Genomic DNA, 26,864 nt, shown 5'->3' with positions numbered 1-26,864 from the left:
TGTTGAGTCGTACAAACCAACCGGAAGGTTGAAAGGTGTGTCAAACACAGATACCACAATGACAGTTAATAGGTTCTTTGTGTGGACTTTCACTCAGCATCATCTTTTCATGTGCAGAAGTCATTCATGCTTACTTTTTCCCCACAGTATGTGGTTAGTAAATTTTTCTGGCACAGATAATCAATTAAATCCTTTCACTTTTCAGAGTTTCATTGTCATTTGAAACAGTCTGGTTTTATTCTGTATCTTGGTCTCCATGAAATGATCTATTCAGCAAAACTATTCCAAACAGGTTTTGGCCTGTCAAATAGACTACTTACTGCCTCTGTTCAATGCTAAACAGTCTGTCAGAACATCTTCAGTGAATAAAAACAGACAAAAGGACTGATTCTCTTACCACAAGTTTTTTATTCGTGCAGTACAGAGGAAATATAGCATGTTTCCTGATTGAGTAATCAAGGAGACACAAACTGGGAATCAGGAGCAAACTACAGTAACCTGAACTACAGTATATACAAGGTGTTTCTTGTATCCTATATTGTTTTTGCATTGTTGTTTATAGGTGTACCTTTAAATTGTGTATGACAGTGACTTTATAAATCAAAACTTTGACACAAATATTTGTAAAAACATATGTGTTTGAATTGCAGATTTACGAGTGAACCACAAAAACATGTTACATTCGGAAACGCAGACGTATACTACAATTGTCACCTATAGCTAAATGTAATAAACAGGAAGGGTTCCAACTGATTATTTAAATCAAATGATGAGCAACTCTTAATGAATCAGGTCTTACATGCATATTTAAAAAGTTTTAACATAAAACAGGCACATGATTTCACATGCTACCAACATTTTGCTGTTGGCTGTCAGAACAACACTTGATTATTAACTATATTCAAAATCTGCTTCTTTTGTGGATAGTACATGTGTAGTCATGTTATTTAATAACAATTTCAGCATAATGAATGAGAGTAAACCTCTCAATAAACCTGAAAATATTAACCAATTAAAGTGGCCAAACATTCTAGTATCATTAAGCACCTAAATAATAGGTCATTAAACAATTAAATACACCTGCTTAATGCTGTTTCTAACAAATCTCAAATATGCAGTAATGCCTTCGGTAGTAAAAACTCATGTTAAAAAAAGCCAATGCTAGAGGTGAGACATCCAAATGACTGTTTTTAACCCAGCTAACAAACTTGCAACTTTCCTGGTTAATTCTCACCCTGAGACTAGTACCAGCTTCTAACATGATTGCTCGATTCAACGTGATTGACTGCAACCAATAATCTCTACAAGTCATAGACTCTATAGCACGTATAATCTCTATCTCTCTCTCATAGTTTCTATGCTGCTGTGTGACAATGACCACTAAAGTAAAATGCTCTGTACTAGGCTCACACTGACCATGGGCTATACGGTAAGAGATCCTCAGATTGATCAAGTAGAGGCCCTTTGTGAAGATGTGCAGGACTGTTTGGTTTTCCAGCTTTAAACTTTTTTACACAAAAACATTAAAATCATTCATAAAAGCTAAGAGAAACAGACAAAAAATAAGAAACAAATCAGTTCTAAACTCTAACCACAACTAAGTCGTGGCCTAATGGTTAGAGAGTCGGACTCCCAATCGAAGGGTTGTGAGTTCGAGTCTCGGGCCGGCAGGAATTGTGGTGGGGGGAGTGAATGTACAGCGCTCTCTCCACCCTCAATACCATGACTTAGGTGCCCTTGAGCAAGGCACTGAAACCCCAAGCTGCTCCCCGGGCGCCGCAGCATAAAATGGCTGCCCACTGCTCCGGGTGTGTGTTTCACAGTGTGTGTGTGTGTTCATGCTCTGTGTGTGTGCACTTCGGATGGGTTAAATGCAGAGCACGAATTTCTGAGTATGGGTCACCATACTTGGCTGAATGTCATGTCACTTTGTTTTAAGAGAGAGAGAATAAGTCATACAACAAATCTACACTGTAATTTGACCCTATAGGTCAAAAAATGTTCTTACAGTATTTCTGAAGACACATAGCCTAGCTTTAATAAATGCAGGGGGTCTTATGTATATATATATATATATATATATATATATATATATATATATATATATTATATATATATTATATATGTATATATGTATATATATATATGTATATATATGTATATATGTATATATGTGTATATATATATATATATGTATATATGTGTATATATATATATGTATATATGTGTATATATATATATATGTATATATGTATGTATATATATATATATATATATATATATATATATATATATATATTTATTTATATTGTGTAGCATTATTACTTTTTTGATTGTATAATGACACTTAAAAATGAGTATATTAAGTTCTTTTTGACTAATTTACCAGTAACTGGACCTACGTTCAAGATGAACAGAGTGTCCTAGTGGTGGTTCTTCAGTTTTCAAATGCTCTTGATGGGCAACTGAGAATGCCTCCTGAGATGCAGAGAAAAAAAGAGACCATCTTCATCTTTTAAATATTTGACTATAATTATGCAATATTCAATTATTATATTTAATTAATCTGAATGATAGCGTTTGATAGTGTGACTGCTAAAAACAATTAATAATTTTGTAAGTTTAAAGTCAAAATCAAATAATTTTGACTTGTATATTACCGTAGTATTTTGATGGGGATATTGTAGCCACACCAAAGTCGCGAAGAACGTTGCAAGCATCACCGCAGTGGCCGCGCGCAGTCGTGTCTCCTGACGCTTCATGGTCTGACAGTGCCGCATCAAGACCTGCAGCATCTGTCCCTGCTCCACGTCAAACTCCAACATCTCAGTTTGAGCCATGTGCACGAATAATGCAACCACTTTTTTAAGGCTGTCAGTGACGGTCTTATATTTATAGTTACAATCTTCATATGACGTTGAGCACAGACCGCCCTCTTTCCACCCGTCGGGAGACACCGTTAACTATCGCACGTCTGCAGGTCCGGACGCGCTGGACATCCGGCTGCAGCTTAGAAAAAAGTGAGGCAACGCATCAACCCAGAGGAAAACGCTTTTGCTCAGAGTTTCTCTTCCACACTTAAAGCAGCGACTCTCAGTTCGTCATTTGTATTTATAAACTTTGTTCCAGATATTTCCTTTAAAAATATGTAGGCTACAATTAAAGAAGCGTTCACTATGTAGACTGTAAGGGGGAAACTATGCAAAGATCCATTAGAGATTCATTTAAAAGTGAGAAATGTGTTTGTAATCAGGTCAGCTGATCAATCCAACAGGCAACAGATAGGCTAATTATTAGAAAAGAAAAGAAATAAAAGTCATAGGCAGAGATCAGATCATCCCGAAAAAGAATATTTACACAGACATGAAATGCTTAAATATATTTAGGCTAACAGATAACCTAAACAAATTTCCATAGGCTACAGGTGAATTCATAGTGTAATTCCACAAGTAGTACTGGTAGCTAATATTTCTAAAACACCATATGTTTTAGGCAAGGTTATTTATATAGCCTAGCACATTTCCAACGTGATGTCATGAGAATTCGTAGGACTATATGTAATTTACATACAATTGTGGTTCTACAAAATGTAGCTACATTTTACGTAGCCTTCATTTGCGCAGACACTGAATCGTGTGATGGGATACATGACGTAGCCTATTTACAGTAACTAAACCTACAATACTGAGGTATTTACAGCATCTAAACCTACAACACTGACGTATTTACAGCATCTAAACCTACAACACTGACGTATTTACAGCATTTAAACGTACAATACTGACTATTGACGACACCTAAAACGAATTTCTTTACGTATGAACTGTACAGACTTACAACTGAATCCTTATGAATTAAAATCGCGCCATTAACATTTTATTATATTGTATCCAGTTGTCATATCAATGGAATTGTTTTTAACTGTATTATTAAATGAAGTTTACTAATTTACTGAAATGGTAACAATTCGTTCTGTTCTGTGATTTCTGCTGCCAACTCGTTTCAAAGGATAAATAATGTTCAACAAGACTATAAACCCTTAAAATGAATAACATTTTTGCAATCGTCTAACCTTTACTTAAAATATAATATTGACTTTGTCTGCCGTGGGACTGTGATAAAGGCCCTGTCCTAAATGGCACACTTGTACTTGCGGTTTTGGCCACCATGTGCGCGTGTCCTTTAAGTCCACGAGACCGAGGGGCACCTGTCAATTACAATTGACATGGTATGAGGTGGGCGGAGTCAAAAGTAACAAAAAAAATATTATATTAATTTAAATGATTATTATCAAACAATTATATGCATTTAGTAACATTAATATATCTTAGTGTAGGCTTTATCTTAAGAGTTTTAAAATTCATTATCTTCTTGTCGATCCACCAGTTCACATTTACAACTGTGTGTTTTCTGCATAAAAAATAAGGGTCGTTTTTTGGCTTTGGTCTAAACAAAGAGCAGAAGGGCTTATTGAAAAATGCAAATTCATTCTCTGCCAGCATGTGGCGCTTTTCGCCAGGAATATAGCCATTTCCCCCATAAAGGAACACGCCACTGTTTTTGAACAAACCAATCTCCGGGTCTGGTGGTAGCACCTTTAGCTGCAGCTTAGCATATCATTGAATCTGATTAGACCGTTAGCATCTCGCTCAAAAATGCCTGAAAATAGTCCCCAGCTAGGTAATTTCCAACGTGACCTTCACTAAGTTTGTGTAGTTGCGAGATGCTAACGTTCTAATCAGATTCAATGATCTATGCTAAGCTGCAGCTAAAGGTGCTACCACCAGACCTGGAGATTGGTTGAATGGATTCGAAAACGGTAAAACTCAACTGTTTAACTCAAGGGGAGTTGGAAAATGAGCCTATTTTCAAAAATAGTGGCGTATTCCTTTAACCACAGTTAACAAAGCAGCGCAGCACCTGACTTTATTAAACTTGCAGCAGTCATATTTAGGCTGTATCCGAAAACTTAGGCAGCTGACTTACTGCCTCGCTGCTGTATGAGCGTTTTTGCCTGAAGGCAGCTCATGAAACTGATTTTGGACAGGCTACTGAGGCAGCATAACGGTTTAATGGTCTACAACAAAATAAAATTAGTTTTTGTGATAGCTAAACTAATATTTAATTACTATAATACTGATTTTTTGCTAGAAATAACATCAAAAGTGCAAAAAGTTAGTCAGAAATATAGTAAGTCACAGAATGGAACACACAGGATTGTGGGATATCAAAGGCAGTGAAGGATACATCTATGCAGCCTTCAAAATTTGATCAGAAGAAAGTACCTCTGGAGATAGGAAGTAAAGCAGATTTTGGATTTGGATGTTGATGCCTTCCTACCTCCGAAGGCAGTATTTTAGAGTTGTCCGACGCAGCCTTAATCAATTAAATAGCATTTTAAAGTGTAAGCTATCTCATTATACATGTTAATATATAATTTACATTAAGGTTTTTTTTTTCTTTTTCACTTGAGCATGGTGTCTTCTTCTCCTATTTTTACCAGTGATCAATGTTTCCTTCCCGTGGTACTCCCTGAGCAGATATCAATAGCATCAATGTGCTGTAGGTTGCCAAGTTGAGGGGACAAATGGGTTGAAATTTGTATGCATTGATTGTGTGAGAAAGATGAGTTTCATACAAGATCTGGCAACTGGACAACCTTGGAATGTGTTGTCGTGATTATTCATATAATGAGGTTTGGTCCATAAAAATTACGGGAGTTATTTTTTTAAAAAGAAAGATAAAAATATGGGAAAATATTAAGTTGGATGATAGCGGGATAGAATGGTAAAATACGTGAGAATCCCGGGAAAAACGGGAGGGTTGACAGGTATGGTTTAGGGTGCGATTTGGGACAGGGCCAAAATAGGCCATGTTCACACAGCAGCAGAATACGGTTGTCAGTCCTGTATTTGAGTCCTTTATACTGTTACGTTCACACACAGTACGGTTATTTACGGGTGTTACAACCGCATTCTGTAACCGAACTCTCACACGTAAACTTTTAGGACAACAGAAATGCCCCAACATCAATAAAACAGCGTGAAAAAGACATTACCCCTAAAAAATCATTAATTCGGTATTGAAGGAGCAGCCTAATTAAAAAACCTTTCTATCTCAATGTTAATCAAACAACAAAATATATACAGTAGTGTGAAAAAGTGTTGGCCCCTTCCTGATTTATTATTTTTTTGCATGTTTGTCACACTTTAATGTTTCAGATCATCAAACAAATTTAAATATTAGTCAAAGATAACACAAGTAAACACAACATGCAGTTTTTAAATGAAGGCTTTTATTATTAAGGGAAAACAAAATCCAAAAGTACATGGCCCCTGTGTGAAGAAGTTTTCTTCCCTGTTAAAACTGTGGTTTATCACACCTGTATCACACAGTTCAATTTCTCTAGCCACACCCAGGCCTGATGACTGCCACACCTGTTCGCAATCAAGAAATCTCTTAAATAGGACCTGCCTGACAAAGTGAAATAGACCAAAAGATTCTCAAAAGCTAGACATCATGCCGAGATCCAAAGAAATTCAGAAACAAATGAGAAAGAAAGTAACTGAGATCTATCAGTCTGGAAAAGGTTATAAAGCCATTTCTAAAGCTTTGGGACTCCAGCGAACCACAATGAGAGCCATTATTCACAAATGGCAAAAACATGGAACAGTGGAGAACCTTCCCAGGAGTGGCCGGCCGACCAAAATTACCATAAGAGCACAGCGACGACTCAACCATGAGGTCACAAAAGACCCCACAACAACATCCAAAGAACTGCAGGCCTCACTTGCCTCAGTTAAGGTCAGTGTTCATGACTCCACCATAAGAAAGAGACTGGGCAAAAATGGTCTGCATGGCAGAGTTCCAGGACGAAAACCACTGCTGAGAAAAAAGAACATAAAGACTCATCTCAGTTTTGCCAGAAAAAACATCTTGATGAGCCCCAAGACTTTTGGGAAAATACTCTGTGGACTGACGAGACAAAAGTTGAACTTTTTGGAAGGTGTGTGTCCCATTACGTCTGGTGTAAAAGTAACACCGCATTTCAGAAAACACACCAGCAAGTCCACCTCTGAATGGCTGAAGAAAAACAAAATGAAGACTTTGGAGTGGCCTATAGTCAAAGTCCGGACCTGAATTCTATTGAGATGCTGTGGCATGACCTTAAAAAGGCGGTTCATGCTCGAAAACCCTCCAGTGTGGCTGAATAACAACAATTCTGCATAGATGAGTGGACCAAAATTCCTCCACAGCGCTGTAACAGACTCATTGCAAGTTATAGCAAACGCTTGATTGCAGTTGTTTCTGCTAAAGGTGGCCCAACCAGTTATTAGGTTTAGGGGGCAAACACTTTTTCACACAGAGCCATGTAGTTTTGGATTTTGTTTTCCCTTAATAATAAAAACCTTCATTTAAAAACAGCATGTTGTGTTCACTTGTTATCTTGTACTAGTATTTAAATTTGTTTGATAATCTGAAACATTAAAGTGTGACAAACATGCAAAAAAAAAAAAAAAAATCAGGAAGGGGGCCAACGGTTTTTCACATCACTGTACATGTTAAACCTACTGTATTGGAAAAACAAATTTTTTTTTAAAATATATTTAATGTGTATCGTATTAGTCTTATGGTCGTTAAAATGTGTCATTTGAACTTGATTTCACATGGTTCACAAACCACGCCCATGTTATCTTGACACATTAATTTCGAAGGAAAATGACGATTAAAATTAAGCGTAAGTTATGCTGCTCTATCTTCGGGGAAGATGTTAGTAATGCACAAAAGTTTTATATTTAAGCAACACTATAATTACATTTAACCACAATTATACCATCAAGTATAAACTACTGGATTATGGGGATAATTTAGAGAATGCATCCTACCTCACTCCCCAACATCATCTCTGGTGCCAGATCCATCAAGTTTCTAGTAAATAACTTATAAGGACCAATCTTGCTCCACAACAAAGCGGACCTTTTCCTGGCTTTTCGAAATGTTGATTTGGACAGATTCCAGGCACTTTTTGTGTTGAATTAAACCATCAGAGAACTTCTCCTTTTCCACAACCTCTTTCACTTTTTCATGACTGACCTAAGCAGACATATCAGTATAGAATTATGATTTAATGTAAAATATAGACTTGTAAAATCAACAGTCATTCAAAAACACACTGCACACCACTTACCTCTTAATCACTGGGCACCTCACATGGATGTCTTCTGAACATTAGGTAGTATGGTGAATATTTTGTGGTGATTTTTATTTTATTTTTTAAAGGTCAGTATCGGTCGTCAATCAAATTTCGATGGTCGGAACATCAGAAAGTTATTTCATCGAAAAGGAAACATCGATTCAACGCCGAAATCACATTGACTCATCAACCGATACAGCCGACGCATCTGATACAGAATATGAACGTTTTAAAATCAATGACGCACAAAACATTTTAACTTTGTTGAATGTTTAATGTTTATTCATTTTGTTCTGCATGTGTTGTACCACTGGCAAGATGATAGTCAGTCCAGTGTTTACACACACACACACACACACACACATACGTATAGTCATTTATCGCATGCTTTTATTCAAAGCGACTTACAAATGATGACAATAGAAGCAATCAAAAACAACAAAAGAGCATGTATGTACTGTATGTATGTGCTATAAAAAGTCTCTGTGGTTCTATTAATACTCAAAATTCCAGGCATCCGAAATTGTAGACGGCAAAAATGCTTCTGTATGCTTTTTATCTTAATATTATTTAATATAGTTAGCTTAATCTAGATCACACAAAGAGTAGGCCTACCGTTTTTCTGTAGATATCAGCATGAACACATTTAATAATAATTTCAGTAAAGCAATAAGTGACTTACATTTTAGACATAATATTGCTTGTTTTTGCTAACGAAAATAGTTCCAAACAAAGATCACAGCACTGTTTTGCATCTCTGAGCAATGGATGGTGCTTACTTATTGAATAAATCAGCTTTTTGAAAGAATCGGTTGAATAAACGATTCAGTGATTCACTCATTAACACAGTCAAATGCTTTTGGTGCGTTCCAAATGGGATATATCGCCCTCCGAAGGGCACTTCGGAGTGAAAACAATCATGGCCGCCATATTGAAGGGTCGTTCTAAACTGAAGTGCTCAAAACTGGCCACTTCAAATCACATACATTACAGACCAAAAGTTTGGAAACATTACTATTTTTTATGTTTTTGAAAGAAGTTTCTTCTGCTCATCAAGCCTGCATTTATTTGATCAAAAATACAGAAAAAAACTTTAATATTGTGATATATTATTAAAATTTAAAATAATTGTTTTTAAATTTATTATACTTTAAATTATCATTTATTTCTGTGATGCAAAGCTGAATTTTTAGGATCATTATCACATGATCCTTTAGAAATCATTCTAATATGATGATTCATTATCAAAGTTGGAAACAGTTCTGCTGCTTAATATTTTTTCAGAACATGTGATACTTTTTTTAGGATACTTTGATGAATAAAAAGTAAAAAAAAAAAAAAAAAAAAAAAAAAAAAAATAAGCTATGTTTTTAAAATATAAATATTTTGTAATAACAATATACACTACTGGTCAGTAATCTGGGGTCAGTAATTTTTTTTTTCTTTCTTTTTTTTTTAAATAAAATCAATACTTTTATTCAGCAAGGATGTGTTAAATTGATAAAAAGTGATAGTAAAGAAAATATATTATTAGAATTTTTTTTATTTTGAATAAATGCAGTTATTTTTAACCTTTTATTCATCAAATATATTAGACAGCAGAACTGTTTCCAACACTCATAATAAATCAGAATATTAGAATGATTTCTAAATGATCATGTGATAGACTGGATGTTACATGTGACACTGAAGGCTGGAGTAATGATGCTGAAAATTCAGCTTTGTATCACAGGAATAATTTTTTTTTTTTTTTTAGTATATTCAAATAGAAAACTATTATTTTAAGTTGTAATAATATTTCACAATATTACAGTTTTTTCTGTATTTTTGATCAAATAAATGCAGGCTTGATGAGCAGAAAAAACTTCATCCAAAAACATAAAAAATACAAAATCCACCAAAAAAATAAACCAAACTATAAATCAATACTATATAGTAGGCGAAAAACAGTATGTGAGGCGAGTATGTCTGAATTCATAGTATTTGAAAAACAGTAGGTGAGATGTACCCGGATGACCTACTACTTCCGCCCGAATTCTTTAGCATGCATACAATGGACCCTTTACTATCTATGAGGCCACGGGAGAGGAGTCGTCATATTAAAAAATGGTGGAAAGCCCAGGTGCGGCTGTTTTGAAGTGTAAGGCCCTGTCTCAAATGGCACCCTAACCCTCACGGTCTTCATCTGAGTCTGCACTTTCGTGACGTAATGCCGCTTTGACTGTCGGGTAGAAGTCTGCTGCGGAGGTCGTCCCGGTGAGGAAGTGCGTATCGAGGGCACATAACATCCGCAAAGGGGAAGCTTGCGAGCACCCTACAGTCTCATGGACTTAACAGATAAGTTGGTTAAGTTGTACTTGTTTAACATAATCCAAGTAAACTACTGACTTGTTGAAGATTTACACAATGTAAACTGTTGAGACGATTTTGTGAATTGAATGTAAAAAATATGTTTAATCATTATTACTGATCAGATTAGTTAACCTCAATGCTGTGCATCAGCTTGTTAGATTCGTTAAGTAATTTAATAAGATAAACTTACAAAACTTTAAGTAATTAAACCGATTTTATTTATTTTACTAGTGTTGATATTTTGAGAAAAAAATGTTGGATAACTTACATGGCAAACTCTCTTTAATAAGTAACTCAGTTTGATCATTGTTCATGAATCATCAGTAATGTTTAAATCCTGTTTTGATTTTACAGGGACTGATGAACACACCTTTGTTCTCAAACACTAATGAAGGCTTCTTCACTGGAAAGCATAATGCTGCAATCATAGGGCTTGAGTAAGTATGCAAATGAAAATTAATCTTAACTACACTCTCTTTACATGTATTTATGTAAGGATCTTCACTGATTTATGCTATTTTATTTATTATAATATTCATTTCCAGGTATTTACAGTAGCTATTTTGTCAGTTGCAAAGTGCTTAATATGTGACCTTGAGTAACTTTTTCTTGAAGCACTTGTGTGCACACTGATTTGTAGCAGTTTCCAGCTGTTTTTTAAACAAGGAAAATCTTATCATCTGAAGAATGTTGTCTTGAGAATGGGTGCCACACTTTAGAGAAATACCCATACACCAAGTCACATTTACAATGTATTCTTTATTTATTTATGTATTTTTAATTTCTACACGGATAAGAACACAAAGCTTTAGACAAAATAAAATTACTTTTGCATAAAGTAGTATAATAGAGTTTAAAGCAACAACAAAAGGGAATTTCTCAAAACATGTTTATAATAATGTCAGGAAAAAGCTTCAGTTAAGTAACTGTATGTGTACAAGATGAGGATTAAAAATGTGGGTAGCAAAAATGGGTGGAGAAAAAAGTGGAAATCCAAAATTTACCCCAGGGATAAAGTAATACATTTGTAAACTTAAACTCAAATTAATATAACCCCCAAGTGACATTTGTGATATGTTGCTAGAATTTCAAATAACTGTGATACGAATTCATGTGTGTATACTGTGTATATTTCTATGTATATTTAAATATTTACATGTGTATTTATTCATATTTATAAGTGATTTATAGTATATATAAATATATATTTCTTAAATAAATAACTAATATACAGGTCCTTCTCAAAAAATTAGCATAACGTGAAAAAGTTCATTATTTTCCATAATGTAATGATAAAAATTAAACTTTCATATATTTTAGATTCATTGCACACCAACTGAAATATTTCAGGTCTTTTATTGTTTTAATACTGATGATTTTGGCATACAGCTCATGAAAACCCAAAATTCCTATCTCAAAAAATTAGCATATTTCATCCGACCAATAAAAGAAAAGTGTTTTTAATACAAAAAAAGTCAACCTTCAAATAATTATTTTCAGTTATGCACTCAATACTTGGTCGGGAATCCTTTTGCAGAAATGACTGCTTCAATGCGGCGTGGCATGGAGGCAATCAGCCTGTGGCACTGCTGAGGTGTTATGAAGGCCCAGGATGCTTCGATAGCGGCCTTAAGCTCATCCAGAGTGTTGGTTCTTGCGTCTCTCAACTTTCTCTTCACAATATCCCACAGATTCTCTATGGGGTTTCAGGTCAGGAGAGTTGGCAGGCCAATTGAGCACAGTAATACCATGGTCAGTAAACCATTTACCAGTGGTTTTGGCACTGTGAGCAGGTGCCAGGTCGTGCTGAAAAACGAAATCTTCATCTCCATAAAGCTTTTCAGCAGATTGAAGCATGAAGTGCTCCAAAATCTCCTGATAGCTAGCTGCATTGACCCTGCCCTTGATAAAACACAGTGGACCAACACCAGCAGCTGACATGGCACCCCAGACCATCACTGACTGTGGGTACTTGACACTGGACTTCAGGCATTTTGGCATTTCCTTCTCCCCAGTCTTCCTCCAGACTCTGGCACCTTGATTTCCGAATGACATGCAAAATTTGCATTCATCCGAAAAAAGTACTTTGGACCACTGAGCAACAGTCCAGTGCTGCTTCTCTGTAGCCCAGGTTAGGCGCTTCTGCCACTGTTTCTGGTTCAAAAGCACACGCCTGTGCACGGTGGCTCTGGATGTTTCTACTCCAGACTCAGTCCACTGCTTCCGCAGGTCCCCCAAGGTCTGGAATCGGTCCTTCTCCACAATCTCCCTCAGGGTCCGGTCACCTCTTCTCGTTGTGCAGCGTTTTTTGCCACACTTTTTCCTTCCCACAGACTTCCCACTGAGGTGCCTTGATACAGCACTCTGGGAACAGCCTATTCGTTCAGAAATTTCTTTCTGTGTCTTACCCCTCTCGCTTGAGGGTGTCAATGATGGCCTTCTGGACAGCAGTCAGGTTGGCAGTCTTACCCATGATTGCGGTTTTGAGGAATGAACCAGGCTGGGAGTTTTTTACAAGCCTCAGGAATCTTTTGCAGGTGTTTAGAGTTAATTAGTTGATTCATATGATTAGGTTAATAGCTCGTTTAGAGAACCTTTTCATGATATGCTAATTTTTTGAGATAGGAATTTTGGGTTTTCATGAGCTGTATGCCAAAATCATCAGTATTAAAACAATAAAAGACCTGAAATATTTCAGTTGGTGTGCAATGAATCTAAAATATATGAAAGTTTAATTTTTATCATTACATTATGGAAAATAATGAACTTTTTCACAATATGCTAATTTTTTGAGAAGGACCTGTATGTATATCTTGATTTGACAGCACTACTTAAGTCATAAAATTACCTTCAAAAAGCCTGCATAAGCCCTAAAAAAGCTGCTTCCTTTTTAATCACAAGGGCTGCCAGTGGCAGTGAGCTGTAAGCAAGAGGGATGCACACAGATGTGTCACCTCTAACTTCTGCTATTGCACTATGCATCACAACACCCCGTGGACTGTGCCCACACACACACCTAACTATTTACATATTAACTAACTAACTTACACAAGCTTAAACAATAGCAGAGAGAACATGAACTGATTTGCAGAGTCTTAACCTGTTAAATTGTCCTACAGGTAATCATGCTCTTGAAAAGCTGGCACACAGTTGTCTGGTGCGGACACACCTGCGGATAGATTGTCCCGCACATCCTCTCCTGTGCTGGCTTCTGTGTTTTAGAACAAAAAAAAGTGACGTGACATATAGCCAAGTATGGTGACCCATACTCGGAATTCGTGCTCTACATTTAACCCATCCAAAGTGCACACACACACACCATGAACACACACCCGCAGCAGTGGGGAGCCATTTATGCTGCGGCTCCCAGGGAGCAGTTGGGGGTTCAGTGCCTTGCTCAAGGGCACCTCAGTGGTGGTATTGCCGGCCCGAGACTCAAACCCACAACCTTAGGGTTAGGAGTCAAACTCTCAAACCATTAGGCCATGACTTCCCCGACTTTTGGGGTTCTGGTGCGTCATCGTCATGATCCTCCACAACTTCTGGATCAACAATGTCCCCATTCAGAAGATCAAGGTTGTGGAGCAGCATGCAGCAACATCTGGCACAAAGGCAGGGCTCACAGACCTCGGATACCCTCAACAAAGATATCGAGGAACTTCCCCTGGTGGTTGCCTGCAGCTGAACAGAATGAAAACGCTTCCTGTTGAACTAACATTGGGCGTCACTTGCTGGTGGTTCAATTTGTATGTGACAGCCATCTTTTGTTCCAGCTACCACATGGAAAGCTGGAGACCCAGCCAGATGGGCAAAACCTGATCCCACTGCCTCCAGGTCTTCCAAGGTGGGGAAGGCAATCAGTCTCCTCAAAATCCTAATGACAGCCCTGCTCATTCTGTGCACACTGTCATGCAGCTCTTGGATGTCAAAGGCCAGTGACAGCAGCCTGTATGATGCTGCTCACAGTCTGTAAATGTGTGTAGTTTTTTTTTAATATAATTTGAATAGGTTACGCATTTTTGCCCATTTATCTATATATCTATATCTATCTTTATCTATATATCTATCTGCAGTATATATGTGTGTATTTTGTCTATAGTGTATATATTATGTATTTATGTATATATTGGGTTTGTTTATACATATATTATATATACAGTCATGGCCAAAAATATCGGCACCCTTGGTAAATATGATCAAAAGAGGCTGTGAGAATTAATATGCATTGTTAATCTTTTTTTATCTTTTATTTAAAAAATTCGCAAAAATCTAACCTTTCATTGGATAAGAATGTAAAATGGGGGGAAATAACATTATGAAATAAATGTTTTTATCAAATACACGTTGGACACAATTATTGGCACTCCTAGAAATTCTTATGAGTAAAATATTTCTGTAGTATATTCCCATTAATATTCACAATTTTGAGCACTCTTGGATGATTATGAACATGACTTTATCCAGCCACAGTGTCCTGTTTCACAGAAATATAAATAGGAGGGAAAACAAAGCCCAAATTCCCTTAATCATCCATCCTAATAAAAAAAACAAAAAACAAAGAATATATTTCTGATGTGCAGCAAAAGATCATTGAGCTTCACATATTAGTGAAGTGGCTTTAAGAAAAGTGCTAGAGCAATGAAAATTCCCATTTCCACCATCAGGGCAATAATTAAGAATTTCCAATCAACAGAAAATGTTATGAATCTGCCTGGAAGAGTAAGTGTATATTGTCCTAATGCATGGTGAGGAGGAGAGTTTAAGTGGCTAAAGACTCTCAAAGGACCACAGCTGGAGACATGCGGAAAACAGTTGAGTCTCGGGGTCAGAAAACCTTCTAAAAAAATTGTCGTTGCAATGTTGTTTGGGAGGGTTTCAAGAAAAATTATCCTAGCTCATCCAAAAACAAACTCCAGCATATTCAGTTATCAGACACGACTGGAACTTCAAATGGCACTGGCTTCTATGGTCAGATGAAACCAAAAAATGAGCTTTTTAGCAGCAAACACTCAAGATGGGTTTGGTGAACACAGGGATAACAAGTACCCCATGTGTACAATTAAATATACTGCTGTATTTTTGATGTTGTGGGCCTATATTTCTGATGGAGGTCCTGGACATCTTATTTATACACCTGGCATCATGGATTCTATCAAATACCAACAGACAAAAAATCAAAAAGTGACTGCCTCTGTTAGAAATCTTATAACGGGCCATGTTTGGATCTTCCAACCGTACAATAATCCAAACACAAACCTCAAAAACAACAAAAAATGGGTCACTAAGCACAAAACCAAGCTTCTGCTATCATTCCAGTCCTCTGACCTGAACCTAAAGGGAATCTAAAGGGTCCAGTGATTCTGGATGAAGGAATGGTCTCTGATCTCTTGTCAGGTGTTCTCTAACCTCATCAGGCATTATAGAACATTTAGAGCTGTTAAACTGGCAAATGGAGGTTAAAAATTTTTTTAATAAAAGGGTGCCGTTAATTGTGGCCAATGTGTATCAGAGAAAAACATTTATTTCATAATGATATTTCCCTCCATTTAAAATTCTAATTATCCAATGAAAGGTTAGATTTTTGTGATCTTTTAAAATAAAAGATCAAAAGGATTAACAATGCAGATTAATTTTCAGTCTTTTTTGATCATATTTACCAAGGGTAGCGATATTTATGGCCATGACTGTGTGTGCGTGTGTATGTGTGTGTGTATATATATATATATATAATAAGTGTACATGTATGCATTAATTCAAGTTTATTCATTGATTCATGTTCCTTTTGTTTCTTCTGTGTATTTTTTTTTGCATTCATTTATTGCAATAAATTACTTTAATTCGCCACAGGTGCGGCGCTGGAGAGGCAGTAATTAGGTGATTGTGTGCCACTGGACATGGAGTTTCTATGTGGAGGATGCGACTTGGAGGCTCACAAAAAGAATGTGTTCCACGGCAGGGAGGCACTATTACATGGTTACCTGGAGCCTATTCTCCCCACAAAGGCTGGGTGAAAATGGGTGAAAATGGCCAGCCTCACTTTTGTGAGCAGGGTATGTGTTTATTAACAATTTCTATTGACTAGTAAAGAGTAATTACACAAATATTCTTGGTTGATAGACTTTGTCAATGGAAAAGGTTTAAACTCTTAATTTGAATCTTTGACTGAAGAAATTGCTTTTGTTTGTCTTTGACTATGAAACGTGCTATTAGTAAGAAAACAGTGATAATGACATATGGTAGTTGTCTATTTTGTAGATGTTGGTTTTGAATCACTAGTATGACAAGTATAGAAAAGAGAAGCGCAGGTTTGGTAAGCAGTGACTGATACGCAGCTTTACACACAACTGTCAGTCTGCATGGAGAGGATCTTGAGACTCCACACCTGTCTGCTGCTCAGCAGTGGCTTTTTTTTTTTTTTTTTACAGCTGGCATTACAATACAGTTCATTTGTTTGACAGAAACCTTCCTTAATAGATCTTTATCTGACCAAGCTCTTCTGTGCTCTAAGTCACTCAAAATCTTTTGACAGTTCAATAATTTCTATTAGCTTTTTGCAAAATATTGTTTGTTTTAATGCCTTTTGCAAGACATAGCATTGTTTCATACTTTTCATCTTCAGAAAGATCTTTCTTCCTCACCATATTTCATGAGAACTGTGACTTGCTTAATAATTTGGAACAACTTCTTCAAGTAGAGTTTCCATTTACCTAAGAAGACCTGGAAAACTATTGACCAAACCTGTCTGAGATTGATCCCAGTTATCTAAAAAGATGTGAAAAACAACAAACAAAAATCAGACAAACAACAAAACCGAAATCCTATTGATATGTCACTTGCATAATAATTTGGAACGCAGTGTAGTTAAACAGCAAACTATTTTAATATCAGTAAGGATGTGTTTACTGTACCTTATTGTAAAATAAACATCCTTCACACAGCTTCTTGAAAACTCTGTAGGGTGACACTTTATATCTTGAGGTGACAATAACTTTGAGAAGGAATCAACAGCTGTGAGTGAAAAGGCAGTAGCATATCAGTAGAAGCAATAGCATATGAAATTGTATACAAAAATTAGTAGAAAAACAGCTGTTAGAAACGTTTAAAAGTAATGAATTAAAATATGAGAATTGAAAACAATAGTGAAATATTAAGCTACTTTTGCATTTGAGGCTCATAAACTGTAAAATTAGCGAGGGAAAACCCCGTGTCCTTACACTGCCCCAGTCAAGCGAGTCATCATCTGTGAACCCCCGGTCAACCCAGCCGCTGCCTGGATTTGAATGTTTGTAGATTTTTTGAATTACAAGAAAAACGATTATGGGAAGCATAATGTATCACAACACCTTAATTCCACAAACAGATGTACAGCAAAGTCCAGGTGGCAGCTGGCTTGACCGGGTGTTCACAGATGGTGGCTCAACTGTCCTACATTCGCGGAGCACGGTCAATGCAAAAAATAATAACTGCAGACTTCCCAGATAATAAAATACACTCGGCCAGATCCGGTTAGATTCTCGCCTGCCGGAGACTTACCACTCGGCCAGACTCAGTCTGCCACACGCGGGCCAGGGTCGCCGTGATTTTGCCAAGTAAGACATGTTCCTGGATCAACATCTTTTGATGATCCTGGATCAACATTACTGTCCAAAAATATAGACTTAACCCAATCCCTCCCCCTAAACCTAACCCTACCCATAATTTATTCTTAAAATCAGTGGGAAATGACAGCTGACTAACAAGGGTGTAGAAGCATCTAACCCTGATTGTAAGCCTAAAACAGATATTTCCTGAAAAGTTGTATCTCAATTCTGATTGGTTGATTGGAATGTTGTTCCAGGAACATGTTGTACTTGGTGAAATCACGCTCACCCATGGGCCAGATGCGGCGGCCGTCAGCGAGCTGACACTGCCGCATCAGAGCCGGAATCAGCCCGACACTAAAGTGCACTGAGCGCCTTAATGTGGCCCGTATTCATTTTTAATATCTACTTTACTGTTCATTAATCGTTTAAGTTTTAAAATTAAAAACATTTTGTACTTTTATTTATTTATCTAACCATTTACAACTATTACCATGGATCATTTCTGAGTGAAACAATGAGTACTTTTCCTTGGTTGTTGCCAACTTTCAAATCGCTCAGGATTTATGGTTGCGGTGGTGTAACATGTCTTTCCACTTCTTAATCTGGTGACATCTTTGTTTGGGAGCTTTCATTTCTGCACCTGTGAAGAGCAAATAATATGCAAGTATCTATTAGTAAAGGTCAAACGTAATGTGTGAACTACATTAAATGTATGTTGTAGCAATGTACCTGTTGTTTGACAGACTATTTAAAGTACTAACTGCAATGACAGCACAATAAGTGGCTTTGCCCAGCATGATTAATATTTAGTGTGTAGCATGCCAATTAAAGAGAATTCACCCAAAAAATGAAAATCATTTAGTCCCCTTCATACTGTCCATACATGACAAACTTCTTGGGTTTGATTACCAGCATTCTTCAAAGTATCTTCTTTCTGCAGAAAAACAAAAGTCAGAGGTTTGGTAAAGCGTAAATGACAGAATTCTGGTTGACTATACAGTGGGTACGGAAAGTATTCAGACCCCCTTAAATTTTTCACTCTTTGTTATATTGCAGCCATTTGCTAAAATCAGTTAAGTTATTTTTTTTTCCTCATTAATGTACACACAGCACCCCATATTGACAGAAAAACACAGAATTGTTGACATTTTTGCAGATTTATTAAAAAAGAAAAACTGAAATATGAAAGAGTGAAATTTTCAAACCGCGGTATACCTTGAAACCGGTAATCGGCCCATGCCTACCACTGTTAACTTACAAATATACACACATTAGCTAACGATATGTAATCAGGCAATAGCAAAGCTAGTATTGGTCATCTATGAGTATTGATACATACCAGTAACAGAAACTAATAAGCGTTGATCAGGGGCGTGTCACACTCGTTAATATCCGACTCTAACGTTACGTGATATAGCTGTTTCTCATCACCGCAGGAGAGAGAGAGAGATAAACACGTTTTTGTTTCATTTTGTGTGGGAAATGTGAGGCCATGGTCACAGCTGAGGAAAGTGAGTGCTGCAGGGAGTTCACTCAATGCATACTGGGCCTTAGTGGAGAATGTGACCCCCACACTTGCTGTGCAGCGTCTGACTCAGCACCCAGGCTTTGAGGCTTGCAGTCTGAACCTATACAGGTATGTGCTACAAACAGCCTATATGCACTTCAGACTCAAAACACTCAAAACACAACATTGCAACTGTTAATAATAATTAAAATTTCAGTCTGGGTATCACACTAATGTTTTGTTAAGGTGTGTTAGATCGTGAATGCTGTGCTAGATACACAACAACAGCCTCATCTTGTTGATCCTCTGGAGGGACCTGGAAAGAGGAGCAGGTGTAGTGGAGGACAAGACAGTGCTGTGTTCTCGTGGAGCCTGTGGTGACCTGCAGTATTCCTCTCTGAGACTCCATGAGGACTGACGCATATGCTGGAAGAAGCAAACAAATGTTTAAAAAATTTTGGAAGCCAGAATGCGCATTCATCAACAGAAACAGCCAAACCCTGTTTGTTTTACGTGTTATTTATAGCAAACCATATTACAGATGCATTGTCAAATTTAAGTTGAACTGCGGTCCTCTGCGAACCGTTCCACCCGTAGTCTTAACACATGCACACATATTTGGCACAGATCTAATGTCCTTGCATTATTCAACCAGTGGGGGGCAAGCTAATGTTGATTGATGGCCTTGAAGTACACACACACAGAATTCTATAGACTTAATGCCTTAAAGGGATTCTCCACCCCAAAATGAAAATTTTGCCATTAGTCACTTACCCTCATGTCGTTCCAAACCCGTAAAAGCCTCTTCGTCTTTGGAACACAATGTAAGATATTTTGGATTAAAGCCAGGAGGCTTGAGACTGTCTCATAGACTGCCAAGTAAAATACATTGTCAAGGTCCGGAAAGGTATGAAAAACAACGTCAGAATAGTCCATCTGCCATCAGTGATTCAACCGTAAGGTTATGAAGCGACGACAATACTTTTAGTACATGAAGAAAACAAAAATAATGACTTTATTCAACAATTCCTCTCCTCTGTCTCTCCCCACATCACTGTGGCGTTATTTTGGAGAATATGACCTGGATGCAGGCGGCGTACGCTATACTGTGTCAGCCGAACCACAAGGATACGTTTTCTATGTATATTTACACTTTGGTTTGAAAGAAAACAGCGCATCAGGGCAGTGCGGCTGACACAGAAGAGCGAGAGGAATTGTTAAAGTCGTTATTTTTGTTTTCTTTGTGTATATAAAGTATTCTCGTCACTTCATAACGTTACGGTTGAATCACTGATGGCAGATGGACTATTCTGACAATGCTTTTCATACTTTTCTGGACCTTGACAATGTATTTTACTTGGCAGTCTATGGGACTTTTCACAACTTTTCACTTAGTGTAAATAGACACTTCCTATAATATATCCTATACACTTTAAATTTTATGACTTAAAAATATTTGTTGCAGACTGCTGAACACATTTACAGTTTATTATTTATTCAGTTTATATACAGTAGAGGTGCCGCGCCTGGTAATGTTGGTTTTAATTTTTGTATTCTTTAATAAAGTGATTGTCTTTATTTTTAGGGTCCATGTCTCCAAGCTCACCCTGCCTTTGGAAGCGAACCTGAGTGCCTTTGTGTAAGGTAAGGTTATTTATTTACTCAGTCAGGGCAGATACAAAAACGTGATTTATTCATTCATAATTTCTTCATTAGCAACGCTTTGAAGATTAAATTCACAACATGACTCAACTGAAACCCTGTAACTTCAGACTTGACTCACCTTTTTCCGTCAGATTTAAAGTCTCTGCCACAAAGGGGCAGTACATACCCCTACATCTAGGCCTATATCAACTAAATCAGCCCTTCTCATACGCTTTACTTCAGGACTTACACCTCCTTGTTCAGCATCCAGATGTTACATTGAGAATCACCCAACTGAACGTTTTTGGTTCCCAGAACATTCTAGGAATGTTAGTTGATAGCTGAAAACGAATAAAGAAACAAAACTAATTACAACCATTAGATATTTTGTAAATTCTCATTAGGGCTGTCACACAAAAATCTCCTACAGTGTAATGTTGGTTCATGGTTATGCTGTTTTGGTTCTGCAGGGAACACAACACTAATAATTTGACAGACATAAACCATATTTCCTCTCTGAATAAATAGTCTATACATTTTTATTAAGGTATTTTATTTTTTATAAGGCTTAATTTGCCATTCTACCCAAGTACATTAAACAACTGATATTTTGTACCATTTTAGTTGTACAATTTTCTATTGAAGTGTGATGTTTGTTGATGTGGTTAATATACAGGAATTAACTTACAGAATATGAGGCATGCAGAGGAAAAACATTGCTTTATTTATAATTATTAGTTTAAATAAAAATATTAAAATGACATAAATATAATATTGTTTGCATATTTGAGAACAGTAAAAAAAAAGTAGTCAATTAAAATCACTCAGCGTGAACGATTACCTTTTTAGATATAACATGTATAAGGGCTTAGCTGTGAAAGTACAAAACTTTCATACAAAAAAAAAAAAGAAGAAGATAAAAAGCATTAAATTAACTGTCTTATTTTAAATATCTTCTTTAGATTTGGACAGCTGGTGTGGATCATCTGAATACAAAAAAAATAAAAAAAATAAAAAGTATGAATCATCATAAATGGTGTTTTCCTGACAGAAAAAAAATACTGGGTTTGGAAAAGAAACTTTCACACTCGCTGGAAAAGAAAACACTCGACTGTCACATTAAAACAGCTGATGTTGTTCAGATTCATACGGCTTGCTTGACTGATTGGATTAGTGTAACTAGTGGTATTTTTTTGTGAAAAACAAAAAACAAAAAACATCACCACTACCACCCCTAGCCATTCACCACCACCATCAGAAACATTTCCATGACATTCATGAACATTTAATTGCTTCTGTGGCTGGATGAATCTGCTTACAGCTAAAATCTGGCACTACATTTCAAGAACTTTGACAAATAAAAATGCTGATTTCTTGTCTTAAAAAAGAAGCACATATTTAAACAATAAAATATAGCTCCATATTCTTAGCTTTTGACACAGTGAGCATTTATATCAAACACTGATGTTTGACAAAGATAGGGTATTAAGAGGTGTTTACATTCAGCTGTCGATGATTAAAATACTGCATGATTATATATACAGGAAGATGCATTTCGCTAAAGAAATACCCACTTACTCAGAAATTAGCTTACTACTGTTTTGTAAAACAATCTTTGCAGGCAGTTATGACATCTTTTATGTAAGTAATACATGAGAATCTTCAAAGTCAGTGCTCATAAACAGTATATCATGCCCTTTTTTCGTCTTGACTCATAAAAAAACTGAAACAAAACAAACCTAACTCATATATCTGTTGAGAGGAAAATGTGTCATGCTTCTGAGAAGATCATGAGATGCGATCTTCATATTTCGAAAGGAAGAAGAAAAAACACCAAGAAAGTATCACAACCCCCCACGCAATCCTTGTTAATGTCAGCGAGCATTTCCTAGTACAACAGCTGGAAAATCTCAGGTGTTCTAGCAGCTGATCTTGAGACCGCGTCCACTCAAAATGTCACATTTAAAGCTAACAAGAATATAAGAACAACCGTCATTGTAAAAACTGGATATGGATATGGTTTTCACCTGGAAAGCCAATCACTCCTGCAATATATGCAACAGTCTACCAGTTGTCTGCCCATTTTATGATAGTGATAAAAGTGGAGAAGGGTCTGGGTTGGTAGTTCACCAAATGACTTGGAAAAACTCTCACTGATAACTGGCTTGTTGATTGCAGTTTCATCAGAAGGAACGTGTTGAGCTTTGCATCTGGAGAGTTGTCACTCACCACCTGAGTGTCATGTGCGGCTGAAAACATCTCCTTCTTCCCGTCATAACTTAAATCCACTATAATTTTCAGTTCTACAGTAGAGCTGCTATTCTTCTCTGTCCTAAGAATGAAGTTAGCTTGTATGTAGACCAGGTAGACACCTTTCTCTCGAATGACCATCCACATGTTGGTCTGGTCCAGAATACGCTCTCTCTCAACCCTGTATCCCAGCCACTCATCCTCCCAGACCAAACGATGATCTGCCTGACTGTAGTTCTGAGCTTAAAAAAGATAGAGATAAACATGTAGCAAGAATTCTCATTATAGAATCACAGAGGTTTATATTAAGTTATGCAACTTTAATATAGTTTTTATAGTCTTTCATAAATACATTTAGAAACAAATTTGTGGCTAATCACCTTTTAGAAGCCAGTGTTCTTGAGAGATTTGATGTCTGAACATACTTTCTGTACATTCAGTGACTGTCAGAAAAAAGAAAAGAAAAACATCCGCACACATCTCCAAGTTATCCACCACTGAACAAATGTTGATTAAAAATAACAACAACAAAAATTCACATATGTACAGGAAAATCTGATGAAGCAGACCACAAAAATGCATTTACACAAAAACAAAGCGAGACAGCGCGGCTCCCCACCCAATACATTCTCACAGCAGACTCCCACACTCTCAGAAAAAAGGTACAAAAGCTGTCACTGAGGTAGTACCTTTACAAAAGGTACACTTTTGTACATTTTAGGTACTAATATGTACACTTTAGGTACCAATATGGACTCTTTAGGTAAAAAGTTGTGCCTTTTGAAAAGGTACCACCCCAGTGACAGCTTTTGTACCTTTTTTTTTTCTGAGAGTGCACAAACACACGCGCAACAAAAACTGTCTCGGTTATACAGAATGCTAAAATTATAGTATGTTACCATTACAGTAACCACAGTTATTATACTACCGTTAAACAATCAATCAAAGAAGAGCTGTCAGAACCTTTCTACCATTTCCAATAGCCTTTCTTTTTATGTTAGTTGCGGTTCGTATCAACTTTTATTGTTTATTTCACTGTCTATAAAACACACAGTAAATCACGATCAGTTATGTTTAAATCATGCTCAATTTTCATGTAAACAAAGTGTTTATGTGATTGTGGGTGGTTATGGTGTCAAACCAATGGGACGGAGTTTTGTGTGTGTGTGTGTGTCTTAATATAGCCTACACGTTATATATGTTTTAATAGGTGTTTCGAACGCTTTATTTAGTAACGACAGAATTCAAATTACAAGTTAATCAGACCGCAGTTTCAACTTTCCGAAAAGATGCTCGTGAACAGGAGTCGCATTTGCTGAGGAGGTTAGCCTACCATAACAACAGTATTCTTTTTATGTAGCTCTTTTTTTAATATCAAATATATAGCAAAAATTATTACAAATTCTTACGTGTTCTTAAGTTTAGATCTTTTTTTGTTTTGCGCCAAATGATTGCGACTTGCACCCTCAACAGATCGCGCCCTCCACAGGAACTTTCTAAAACGCGTAACGTGACTTATGGACTAACACGAACAAACTCAATATATAGACTACCTTACTGATGAAGCACACTATATAGACTAAAGGCTAAAAGATACACTTTAAATATAAACGCAGTGTTTTTCTCCCATAGATTATAAACAAAAAGCTTAAGGAGCAATTTAATTTAGTAAAAAAGAAAATGAATTCCGCCAATAGTCGCTGATAAAATACACAAAAAGTACTTTAATCATGAGGAAATATTTAGGTATAACTTACCATTCACGATGTTCTTACTTTGGCATTCAGGCACCTGTTGAAGTTACAGTAAGACATGTCACTGTCATGCATAGGCTGTTTCTAAAGTAGCCTAGATTGCACTAAAGCAGAGCCTACGTAAATACGCATAAATGCATTCATTCGTTTTTTACAAACACGCCCTCTGCAACTTGATCCATGAATTAGCTATCCATAGCTATAACATGCTGGAGAAAGCTGTAAGATGGAAAACAAGGAAGTGTTTCTCTGCCCTCTGTGTACGTGAACTGAGGATCGGACCTTCTCTCTCTCTCTCTCTCTCTCTCTCTCTCTCTCTTTCATAAAAATATTAAACCCGCAAGCTAGAATGGTAAACAATCTTACTAGACTCTTATTCAAAGAAACCAATCGCCGAGTTATTCTTCAAAGTGTCCCACAGATTCCTGAACACGAGGTAGTTTTATTGTGCAAAATAATATCTAGCCAGATGAAGAATCTGAAATTCTAAGGCTGTAGATCCAATTATTTTTACCTTCGATATGAAGACATATGCCAAGCACGATGCGATTAAAATAAAGACCAAAGCTATCGATGTCCAGATAATATGCGTCCTAGCTGCTCGCGCTGTATCCATGCCTGCTCCTCAAGAAGTTGAAATAACTACAGTCTCAAACAAGAAATGCCTCTTGTACCGGATGAAGTTGTCGAATATAATGAGATAGGAGTCTCTCCCACGCGTTCAACGGTGCGCTATTACTCTGCATCACCTGTGGGTGAGATGAGGGTGGATGCGATTATGGTAACAGAAAACTCATAGCTTTCACTATGTTGAGCATGCTTTCATGCATTTCACTGATTTCTTGTTGCAATCTTATCCAGCATCTTGTTTCATTTGAGTTATTAGCACTGTTTGTAATTTCACTCTTTTATCAGATTACCTGTCTGGAGAGTCAATAAAACCTAAATCTACCAAAATAGGTGACATAGTTGGTGGATGGAGGACAATGAAACTTTCCCTTATGTCAGTTCTGAAATGGTATCATTTTTGAAAGACACAGACATTCAAATCTTTAATTGTAAAAGGTCATGACAAGTGACAGTGAAAAATAACTCTTAAAGGCACAGTTCACCCACACTCTAAAAAAACACTGGGTTAAAAACAACCCAGTTTTGGTTGTTTTTAACCCAAGAGCTAGGTAAATATAGAACAGAATACAAGATGGGTTATTTAATCCAGCATAATGCGTTGATTAATTTTTACTATAATACTATCTTATTTTTTACTAAAGGACTGCCACCCTGCGTTTCACTCACAGACGAAACATGCTGTGACTGCCTCTATAACCTACCTGCCCATAACAAACGGTAAACAGCTCTGAAGACATATTTTAACATCCAAAGTATTATGTATGATTCTTTGCATAAAATTGAATGATATACAGTACATTAACGATTTTATAGATAAAATAAAACGAACACAAACCTGTATTTTACCGAAAAATTGCATCAATACGATGGCGTTTAGAATGCTTTCTCCTGAAGTGAATGCAAAATCCCTACGATTAATAACTCAACCGCTGGGTTACATCTGACCCAGG

At 36.7% G+C, this 26,864-nt stretch overlaps 1 protein-coding gene across 1 annotated transcript; it reads right to left on the bottom strand.

Moving 5' to 3' along the window:
* Positions 1-20,983: 20,983 nt before the first annotated feature.
* LOC122145035 lies at positions 20,984-26,366 on the bottom strand. Its single transcript, XM_042756281.1, has 4 exons — positions 25,799-26,366; positions 25,288-25,321; positions 23,911-23,973; positions 20,984-23,772 (listed from the first exon to the last, which is right to left on the bottom strand). The coding sequence occupies exons 1-4, from the start codon at positions 25,898-25,900 to the stop codon at positions 23,345-23,347; spliced, it is 627 nt and encodes a 208-aa protein (XP_042612215.1). The 5' UTR covers positions 25,901-26,366; the 3' UTR covers positions 20,984-23,344.
* Positions 26,367-26,864: the final 498 nt, after the last annotated feature.

This window comes from Cyprinus carpio, chromosome A5 (genome assembly GCF_018340385.1).
Source record: "Cyprinus carpio isolate SPL01 chromosome A5, ASM1834038v1, whole genome shotgun sequence".
Classification (NCBI taxonomy): Eukaryota; Metazoa; Chordata; class Actinopteri; order Cypriniformes; family Cyprinidae; genus Cyprinus; species Cyprinus carpio.
The sequence above is the reverse complement of the archived record's forward strand: the minus strand, read 5'-3'. Positions and strand labels throughout refer to the sequence as shown.

Bases quoted from the DNA above. Each gene is read 5' to 3' on its own strand.
- LOC122145035 (XM_042756281.1), bottom strand. From the start codon at position 25,900: ATGGATACAGCGCGAGCAGCTAGGACGCATATTATCTGGACATCGATA. The intron at 23,974-25,287 runs GTAAGTTATACC...TTTTTCTGACAG, and splicing joins AAGTAAGAACATCGTGAATG to TCACTGAATGTACAGAAAGT. The intron at 23,773-23,910 runs GTGATTAGCCAC...ATCTTTTTTAAG, and splicing joins AGAACACTGGCTTCTAAAAG to CTCAGAACTACAGTCAGGCA.